This window comes from Geotrypetes seraphini, chromosome 9 (genome assembly GCF_902459505.1).
Source record: "Geotrypetes seraphini chromosome 9, aGeoSer1.1, whole genome shotgun sequence".
Lineage (NCBI taxonomy): Eukaryota > Metazoa > Chordata > Amphibia > Gymnophiona > Dermophiidae > Geotrypetes > Geotrypetes seraphini.
The window spans coordinates 120,849,461-120,860,603 of record NC_047092.1 but is presented as its reverse complement, the minus strand read 5'-3'; the positions used below and the strand labels follow the sequence as shown (position 1 = coordinate 120,860,603).

The 11,143-nt window shown below is 42.5% G+C and overlaps 1 protein-coding gene across 1 annotated transcript in view; it reads right to left on the bottom strand.

Moving 5' to 3' along the window:
* PER2 (period circadian regulator 2) overlaps nt 1-11,143 on the bottom strand; it is a 223,616-nt gene that overhangs the window by 196,392 nt on the left and 16,081 nt on the right. The window contains 1 exon segment of the mRNA XM_033958942.1: nt 4,979-5,041. Within this exon segment, the coding sequence (XP_033814833.1) occupies nt 4,979-5,041 (63 nt within the window).

Here is an 11,143-nt window from a genome sequence, read left to right as displayed (position 1 = left end):
TGTGTACCAAAGCAGGTGATAGCCCTATGTAAAAACACATGTGAAAGAGAGGTATGGGGAAACTCCCCGAACTACAAATCTATTCTGCTTTGAAAACACAACAAACATGTTAAACAATGCCATTGAACAATCAAAAAAACAGTGAAACAATCTTGCCAACAGAAACCTTTATTGAGCTCAATATTTGTTTATGCTATCTTTTAACGTACACTAAATTATTTACTCAATGGTTGACTTCATTTGTGGTTAATGTTTAGTTAACTGATTATTTTACTTTTTACTAACACATAGTTTGATGATCATACCATATTATCATTTTAAAATTATGTGTGTGTCATATATGTTTGTAGGCTCCTGAAGCAGGCCATATTGGCCGAAACACGTGAGTGTCAAGCCATTGCACAGATTTCTATCATTAAGGAATAAAGTTGCACATCAACATCACTTATTACTCCACTGTGGTTTGTTTGTTCCTGTTTGGATTGTGGAGTTTGTTCCTGGTTTTTCTGACTGGGTGGGCTAGTGAACCATAGAAAGGAGTAGCAAGTTCCATAAGCCACTACATGTGAACCCACCAAAACCCTACTCTACTGCCATATGGGTGCCAGCTGCAGCCATAAGGGCTATTGAGGCTGTAGACTGGGGTGTATAGTGGGCTTGGGGGGGGGGGGGTTACTATAACCTATAAGGGAGTTCTGGCGAGTTGTTTCTCTCACAAGAAAAAGGAAACATACAACCTCACATGTAATAATACGCATTAAAAAAAAAAAGGAGTTTGGAAGGGACACGGTCAACCAACTTCAGGGACACTCAATTTATTGAGAATATATAAATAGCTAAATCATATATAACATATACAAGAAATGATGCAAGCCTAACAGAGTCTTTTAATCCTTTTTGCACTGGACCCTAACACAGAACAGCAAAAAAAAAAAAAAAGTGTCTACACATGTATACAAATCATGCATAAAAATAAGATAAAATAGATGAAGCATGAAGGGACCTATAAACCAAATATAAGATTTAACTTAACAAGAACATACAAGGAAATGAAGGATGTGCATATCATTAAACATTGAACAAATAATCTCATAATCATATAAAGTGACAATTGATAAATATTTGAAGAAAGCATAAAAGATCAAACCAAATCAAACCAAACATACCCAGTAGATGGCGCCAAAGGACAGGTAATAAAACCAAAAAAGAATACTATAAAACAAGATAAAATTTAAAACATAAGATGAAAAATAAAATCACAAGGAAAACTTAAAATAAAAATAAAAACTTAGAATATAAATATGCCAAATGCCGAGAAAGTATGAGTAAGAATGCCACAGTACACAGCATTTGGAACTCCTTTTTTTTATATGATCTGTTTATCTGGTATCTGTTTCTTTGTAGGCAAGGATTCTGAAAAATATTACAGTTTCTTAATAACAGAATGCATAAACTGTACCATAAACAGTTTGTAACAGAATATGGAGGTGGATAATATTGTATTTTGAAGCCATTCCTGTCCAAAAGGTCCAGAATTTGTGGATCCTTGCCTATAGGAAATCAACAATTACTTTTCAACCTCTTGGACTATTTCATAGCTATTTCCATCATTACTGAATGGTAAGGTAAAATTGAAGCTTTTTTTAATAAATGGAAGCAGTCTGTACCTGCTTCCATTTATTAAAAGCGTGATGTGACAGAGGCTCACATCACGCTTCTGTTCCACAAGGGGACTGTAAAGAGTTCCTACACCTTTAACTGTATTTTCTGTAAGATACTGTATTGGCACACTTGAGCTGCTGCTCAAACTAGTGAACATTCCTGTGCTTGGCACTCTGATGTCACCTATGTGTGGTTGATCTATTAAAAAGAATTAGAAAAATTCCTTATGCAACTGAAACAGTATCATCTATATACAGTCATGTGAAAAAATTAGGACACCCCATGAAATATTCAGTTCTTTCTTAAGAATTGTTCACATATCAATGTCAAATCTTTTTTTTTATTTATCTCTGGAAAAGAAAGTGATGTAATTGCAGTTAAAATGGACCACAGATTTCAAACTAAAGCTCAATGCAGAGAAAACTAAATTCTTTATAGCCTCGCCACACGTACATAACACGACAAAATCACTACACATTAACAATCTGAACTACCCTATTCAACCAACGATGAAGATTCTAGGAGTAATACTAGACCAAGAACTAACCATGAAAGACCATATAGACTCCCTAATCAAAAGAGGGTTTTTCACTCTCTGGAAACTTAGGTCCATTAAGGCGTACTTCCACACTTCAGCCTTCAGAATCCTAGTACAATCCCTAATTCTAAGCCACCTAGATTACTGCAACATCACCCATCTGACAATCCCCCAGAAGCAAATGCAAAGACTACAACTGATACAAAACGCAGCAGTCAGGATGATTCTCGGGCTGAAGAAGTCCGACCATATAACCCCTTCCTACAGACTCCTACACTGGCTGCCGATGAAGGCACGCACGAAGTTCAAGCTAGGATGTCTCTGCTTCAAGGTATTAAACGGTCTAGCCCCTAAATATATTACAGACCTCTTCTCATTCCCAACCAACAGACATAAAAGAAAAACACACCTGAAATTTGTCTCCCCTCCGGCTAGAGGGTGTAAATATAAGAGATACCATCAACAACTGCTATCGTACCAGGCAGCCACATGGGGTAAAGACTTAGAAGAACTAATTGCACACACAAACAACTATGGCGAATTCAGGAAACACCTAAAAACCTACCTGTTCTTGAAATACCTAGGTAGCGAACCAGAACATCAGCCCCCCTCATAATACCACCACATACCCGACCTTGTAAATTGTAAACCCCAACTCTAATCACTAACCATGAACACACCATTCAATTCATGGAATATTTCTAAATTTTGTGTTAGCAGCATGGCACTTCCTGGTCTTGCAGCACACAAACTGTTGTTAATATTATTAATGTTGGAATTACCAGATGTACAATGCTATACCCGTTAATTCGCTGTATGTACAGTCTCTCTTTATTGTATTTACAGTTTCTCTTTATTGTAAACCACTTCTCTTTATTGTAAACCGCCTAGAAGTCGCAAGATTGTTGGCGGTATATAAGAATAAAGTTATTATTATTATTATTATTATTAAACAACAAATATTTTCCTTGATTTGCTCATGAAACAAAAAATATCCACAATAATGTGTATTCTAACTGAGGAATAAATTAGGACACCCCCACATATCCTCCCACTTAAAGTGGCTCAAATCACACACAGGTTTATCACATCAGGTGCACATGATTAGAACATTGTTACTCAGCATTTTGAAGGAGGTTTGCCCTACTTAAACCTCAGACATTTAGTTTGGTGTGCTCACGATTCCTGCTGTGAGAGTGAACACTATGGTGAGATCAAAAGATCTGTATGAGGCCTTTAGAAAGAAGATTGTAGCTGCTTATAAGTCTGGTAAGGGATTTAAAAAGATCTTGAAAGTATTTGACATTAGCCATTCCACGGTCCGGGAAAATAGTGTACAAGTGGAGGACTTTCCAAACAACTGCCAACATGTCCAGGTCTGGCCGTCCAAGCAAGTTGACCCCCAGAGTAGACTGAAGATGCTAAAAGACGTCTCTAAAAACCCTAAAATGTCATCACGGGACCTACCGTAGGCTCTTGCTACTGTTGATGTGAAAGTGCATGCCTTTACAATCAGAAAGAGACTGCACAAATTTAACATGCATGGGAGGTGTGCAAGGAGAAAACAACTTTGCTCTTTAAGAGAAACATCAAGGCCAGACTGAAGTTTGCCAGAGAGAACGTAGACAAACACCAGGACTTCTGGAATAGTGTTCTATGGACAGATGAGTCTAAAATTGAATTATTGGGACATCAGAAAAGAGGACATGTTTGGCGTACACCAAATACAGCATTCCAGGAAAAGAACATCATCATACTGTGAAGTATGGAGGTAGAAGTGTTATGGTTTAGGGATGCTTTGCTGCAGCAGGACTTGGCCAGCTCACCATCATAGAATCTACCATGAATTTTACCATGTATCAGAGGATGCTTGAGGAACATGTGAGACCATCTGTAAGAAAATTAAAGCTGAAGAGGAACTGGACCCTGCAACACGACATTGACTCAAATCATACCAGTAAATCCACCAAGGACTGGCCGAAAACTAAGAAATGGAGAGTCTTGGAGTGGCCAAGTGAAAGCCCTGATCTTAATCCCATTGAGATGTTGTGGGGTGATTTAAAACGGGCTATACATGCAAGAAACCCCTCAAACATCTCACAGCTGAAAGAATTTTGCATTGGAGATGTCAGAGACTAGTAAATGGCTACAACAAGCATCTCATTGCAGTTATTTCAGCCAAAGGGGGTAATACTAGCTATTAGGGTGTAGGGTGTCCTAATTTATTCCTCAGAATACACATTTTTTGTTTCATGAGTAAATCAAGGAAAATTTTTGTTGTTTACCTGCAATTATGTAACTTTCTTTTTCAGAGATAAATAAATTAAAAAAAAAGATCCGACATCGATATGTGAACATTTCTTAAGAAAGAATTGAATATTTCATGGGGTGTCCTAATTTTTTCACATGACTGTGTATAATGCCTGTCTAATATCCCTGTCATGATCAACTTAATACATTTTTTTTTAGATAGAAACAATAATTACCATTTGCAAATAAGCTATAACAGTCCAGTACTTTGTAAAGAGTTTCACAAAAGATTAAGGGGAGGGGACACAAATAGCAATTCTGTTCTCCAACATTAGGTTCTAATAAAATTATCTCATGAATTCTCTTTAAGAAAGCAAAAGGACTTCAACTACACAATTCAGACACATTTCTAGAAACAAACTAGTTTTATACTATGGCTCAAATTTAAAAAAAGGTGGGGGGGAGCGAAAAACATGTATTTTATATTTTATTTTTCATATTCTGGAATCTATTCAATATTACACTTACCTACATCCACTAGTAGAAGGATTATGTTCAGAGCTCGCCATCATAAGACTGAAAGAATTAGAGCTGCAAGGAGAAGGAATTTGAAAGTTTGAACTGTTTAGAAGGAAACAAAGTAAATCACATTAGTTGCATATATTTTACATGCCACTGCAAATTAATTCTCTATGTAAAAACTAATTTCAAAGAACTTTTTATATACCTGCATGCTTTTTATATACCTGCATGCTGTCCAACAATTATGTGACCATATGCTAACCCTATGGGGCTCAATCAAAACAAAAATATGTCCAAAAACCAGCCTAAGTCGGTACTTGGATGACCTAAAATACAGGTAATCCAAGTGCTGATAATTGAAACAGTTTTTTGGCCATATTCAGAGACTTTTTAAGCCTCTGAATCCCACTGTGTGCCCAGAGCTCAAAGGGGCTGTTTTGGAGGAGTGGTTAGGGGGGGGAGATGGGTAGGATGTGGGCTGACCTAGACTTAGTCGTCCTGCAGCAATAATCAAAAGTTTTATGAGGTTGCCTATATGGAACTTATACATTGTGACTTAGACGAAGTCAAAACATGCATAAGTGCCGCACTGGGTTGCAGTTGAGCTGACTGTGGCAAGGGATCTCCCTGCCGCAATCAGTTTAGCGGCCCAGACAACTTGTTCCCCCCCCCCCCCCCCCGCAAAGACTACCAGCAGGAGGGATGCCCAATACCTCCAGTCGGACATCCCTCCACCACTGAAAGGTAGGCCTCCAGATACCCCCCCAGCCCAGTTGGATCCCACACCCTTAGCCCAATTGGACCCCCCCCAGCCTAACCGGAACTCCACCCCCCCCCCCCCCCCCCCAGCTTGGCCAGAGCACCCCACACCTTTTTTAGTTGGCTGGACAGTGAGAAAGAAGTTTGTACTTCTCCCAGACTTTCCCACTGTTGCTCTCCATCAAATAGACTCCTTCTGGGCTGCAGGGGTGCCATCCTGTTTTTGGGACTCAATGAGATCCAGTTGCTGCTAGCGCCACTCACTTGCGCATACAGCGCTGGAGCAGAGGAGACATCCGGCGTGTGTCCAGTCAGAGTTCTGGAGTCCTCTAAGGTAGTTTGCCTCATCGGCAGTACTTGGCTAACCTCCGGGACTCAGAATTTCACCATTCCCTCTCTCTTACCCATTATCTGGGTAGAGAAATGTTGCACTCACCACCCCAGAGCTTCAAAAACGCAAACCTCACAGGCTTCTCAGCAACTCGCCATCTTGGATCCGTGCCCTAGCCGTGACCATCCAGATCTTGCTCCATCTAACTATTTTCCGTTTCCAAACCTTATAAAGAGATTCCAAAGGGTGACAATTTTCAAGTGATTCAGAGGTGACTGTACCACTGGAATAGCATTTCAGGGACCAGATATCAGAGTATTTTTTGGAAGGATTACAGAAATTCAGACATGATGTGCCATGTGTGTTGAACTTCGGGGTGACTATGTGGAATAACTTGCAAGTTTCATAGCTTCACATCATTCCCTTCTTGTTTGGGCTGAGAATTTTTCAGCATCCCCTTGTATAAGTGGGATTTAATCTCTATAAATGTCTTTTCTGCCTAACTCCTAGCACCGTCTTTTCTGCCCTTTACATGTAGTTTGATGCTACAGCCTTCCTGTACTATGCAGCCCAAGCAGAGTGTGATCAGCATGGTGCTTGAAATCCTATGCTGTTCTCAATGTTTTGCAGAATCACTCAGAATTGGGTTATGGTAATTCAATGATTTTTTTCAATGTGGTTAACTGAAAATACACCACTATATAACACAAAGAACAGAAATGTCTAAGCTACACTAAACTAAAGAGATATTTTCAGCAATTCAGTGTTTGTGTACACCAAAAAATGAAATTACTTTGTTGTGAACCGCTTCGAACTTTTGGTATAGCGGTATGCAAGAAATAAATTATTATTATTATTCTACAAGGTATTCTCATCTTCTAAACTCTTGCCCCTCCCATCTCCCGTCCTGTAAGACGTGCCAAACCCCAGCCCTGGTTGAACCCCAAAATCCGTTACCTGTGCTCCTGTGCTTAAGTTGCTGAATGTCTTTGGCTTAAATCCTGCACACTTGCTGACTTCATTCATTTCAAATTCATGCTGACGTCCTTCCAATCTATCCTCTCGCTTGCCAAACAGGACTACTACAACCATTTAACTAACTCTCTTAGTGCCAACCCTTGCCATCTCTTTGCCACACTCAACTCTCTACTCAAAAGGCCCTCACCTCCTATCCCCTGTTCACTCTCCCCCCCCCCCCCGACGATGGCAGAGTTCTTCCACGACAAGAGTCACAAGATCCACCTTGAATTCTCAACAATGTCACCTCCCCCATCACCCCTTCTGACTGACCACTCTGTTAACCTCCCTTCAACAACCCTTTTTTCCTTTTATGAAGTTACTGAAGAGGAAACTGCTCACCTTCTCTCCTCCAAACCCACCACCTGTTCCTCTGATTCGACTCCTACCTGCCTACTCGGATCCATCGCTCCTACTGTAATCACTCCAATCTGTCACATCCTCAACCTTTCACTCTCCACTGCTAGTCCCTGATGTCTTCAAACATGCTGTAGTTACACCCTTCCTTAAAAAGCCCTCACTAGACCCTACATCCCCCTCCAACTATCGCCCTATCTTCCTCCTCCCCTGCCTATCCAAACTACTCGAATGTGCTGTTCACCGCCATTGCCTGGATTTCCATTCTTCTCATAATATTCTTGACCAACTTCAATAGGGCTTTCGCCCTCTCCATTCTACAGAAACTGCCCTTGCTAAAGTCTGTAACGACCTGCTCCTGGACAAATCCTCTACTCTATCCTCATTCTTCTCGATCTGCCTGCTACCTTCAACAATGTTGATCACCACCTCCTCCTCAACATGTTCTCATTGCTGGGATTCCAGGGTTCTGCTCTCTCCTGGTTAAGTTTTCTGCATAATGGGGGGGTTACAACCCCCCAAAACCACCTCAACGGCAGTGCCAACACTATTAAGTAAAGTGTGTGGGGGGATTCCCCCCACACACACCCTATCGGAGCCCTTTAAAATAAGCTTTTGGAGTGGCACGCTGAAGTCTTGCGCTCAATTGTTCGCTCTCAAATGTCGGCGCGCATTTGTCTCGCGCGCTTATGACTGTGAACCGATTGTGGTGCATGGAAGAGCTCAGTACCGATTCAATGTGGAGAATGAGGAAGAACTAATGACTATGGCATATGAAAGGCTCTGTACCGGAGTCCTTGGTGGAGTGATGCTCGGACAGTACTGATGGAGCCGAGGAAGGTACTGGGGCTGGTTGCAACTGCAACGTAAGTGCCAACTTCCTTTGAAAGAACTCTCGAAATTGCTCCTGTAAGGATTGCACTGGTACCACTGTCGGTTCAGATGGTTCCATTGGAGCTGCAGTGCATCGAGGCATGGATCTGAGGAGATGCCAACTGCAGTGAAGGAGATCTTGACTTCTTGCATCCACTCTTGGTGTGCAATGACTTACTCAATGCTTGAGAACACACCAATGTATGAGCTGATGGAGAAGCATTTTTAGGAGGAGAAGTCGATGGTACTGATGGAGCCAACACCAAGCAGGATTTCAGTGCCAACGTCAATCTTTCTTTTTTTTTTCTGCTTTTATCAAATTATCTTTAGACTTTGGTAGCAAAGATGAAGACATCATTGATGGAGTAGATCTGAAAAGTTTCTCCTGCTGAATAAGTTGAGCCTTCTAAAACACTTTTCAAGAGTGGGGACAGTCATCATCTCGGTGTTCAGAACCAAGACACTGAAGCCACGAATTGTGTGGATCAGCATTAGAGATGGCCCTGTTGCACCAAGAACACTTTTTAAACCCAGAGGAAGACTTGGACATTGATGGAAAAACACCATCAAAACACCACCAAAACAAAGTCGAAGCACTCAATAGTAGCAGTAGTCGAGTGAACGAGACCCCAAAAATCGATCGATGCAGCCAGCCTGCTAAGAGGCCAAGAGGAAAGGACAAAAATTCAATAATTTTAAAGTAGAGTACTAAGGAAATGAAATAATGAAGAAAATGAAGAGAAAAAAGTATGGGAAGGCAAAAACATATGAGGAAAAATTGCACATTTGGAGACACTCCAAAAAGCACAGCTACTTACCGTAACAGTTGTTATCCAGGGACAGCTGGCAGATATTCTCAACATGTAGGTGACGTCACCGATGGAGCCCTGCAACGGACATCTTCGCAAGCAGACTTGCTTGAAGATCTTTTAAGAGCTTACGAGTGCTGCACCGTGCATGTGCGAGTGCCTTCCCACCCGAGTTAGGGTGCGCGTCTCCTGTGAGGCCTCAGTTCAGATAACTAGCTAAGAAGCCAACCAGGGGAGGTTGGTGGTTTGTGAGAATATCTGCCTGCTATCCCTGGACAACAACTGTTATGGTAAGCAACTGTGCTTTATCCCAGGACAAGCAGGCAGCATATTCTCAACAGTGGGTGACCTCCAAGCTAAGCATAATGGGATGGAGGGAGAGTTTCAAGTTAAGAAAACAAATTTTGTAAAACTGACTGGCCAAAATGGCCATCCCTTCTGGAGAAAGTATCCAGACAATAATGAGAGGTAAAAGTATGAACCGAGGACCAAGTGGCAGCTTTACAAATTTCCTCAACTAAGGACTGTTGAGATAATTGGGATTTCTCAAACCCCTTACAAGGGAAGGTGCGATACCTGGACTCCAGTTTAGAAGGTATAGCTGTAATAGAGTAAGGAGTTTCCATATTCCTAAGGAAAGTTTGTTTTAAGACAGGAGTCGTGGGAAGCCTCAATGTCTCCTTGGGTGGATGAGGTAACTCCATGTCGGCTAAGTACTCAGGAGTGTACTTAGAGTCAGAGTGGAGATCCAGCTGAAGAGCTTTCCCCATGTCAAAGACAAATCTCACAAATGAGGCAGCCTTGGAGGTAGACGATTCCTCAGGAGGAGAGCGAGACCTAGGAGCTGCAGAATAGGATGGAGAAGCCTCTCTGGAATATTGAGAAGGAGGCTCAGAATCCAGCACCATGGTCACCGAGGAAGTTCCGCTACCTGTGATAGGAGGAGTGAGAGAGTGTTTGTGCTTGAGAAGCCTCGATGGTGAAGTCCCCAGGGTCCGAGGAATAGAATGAGGCAGGAGAAGAAATCTCCCTCAGAGGAGGTCTCGATGAAAGAGTCTTTGACCTGGACGGGCTTCTAGGCGGAGCAGCAGGTGTAGAAGCTTTGCGAGACTTATGTTTAGTTTCTGAAGGAATCTCGATGGCCTTTAATAAACGAGGCATAGAAGACTCAGTACTGGGAGGAGGAGAGCCCTTTTGCTTGAAAGAAGACTCCTGACTCCGCTTAGAAGCAAGATGCCTCGAATGCCTCGAGTGATGCCTCGATCGAGTTCAGGAGACTCTGTCCCAGGAGGAGGCGAAAAGTCACTGGATAATAAGCAACGAGACTTTCGAGGCTTGCCTCGAGGTGCTTCAACAGGAGGATCAGGCTGGCTCGTAGGAAGCAGAGTCAAGGCAGGGAGAAGTTGAGCCATGACCGAGAAAATCTGAGTGGTCAGAATGGCTTTCAACATGTCCTCAAACATAGGCACCAAGACAAAAGGATCAGGTCTCGAAGGTACAGCAGTGCGCTCCAAATAGGGCAACCTCGAGGATGAGTATTCCCTATGTTTGGAGGCACGCTTAGCTGGAGGTCTCGTAGAGGCTGGCAGGACCATAGGCACGGCCTGGGATGCCTGAGACTCTATAGGCTTCTTAGGAAGGGTACCTGAAGGAGAAACAGGAGACTTACCCGCAGATGAAGACTTAGAAGGGACTGTAGCTGAGGCCGAAGCTGTCGAGGTCGAGGCAACCACGGGTATCGGGGTCGAGGTTTTGGAAGTCGAGGCCGTCCCCGAAGCCGAGGTCGAGACCCTCTCAGCAGACTGCTCCATAGTGCCAGCACAGCGTCTGCGAAAGGCTCGAGGTTGAAGGGTAGCACAGCGCGAACAAGTGTCGGGGCAATGTTTGGGACCCAGGCAAGCAATACACCAACGATGAGGGTTGGTGATTGAATTTACCCTGCTGCACTGGCTACACTTTTTGTACCCGGTAAGAAGCCGGAACATTGAAAAGAGAGAGACCGGCAAAAAAACGAGGTTCAGCGGC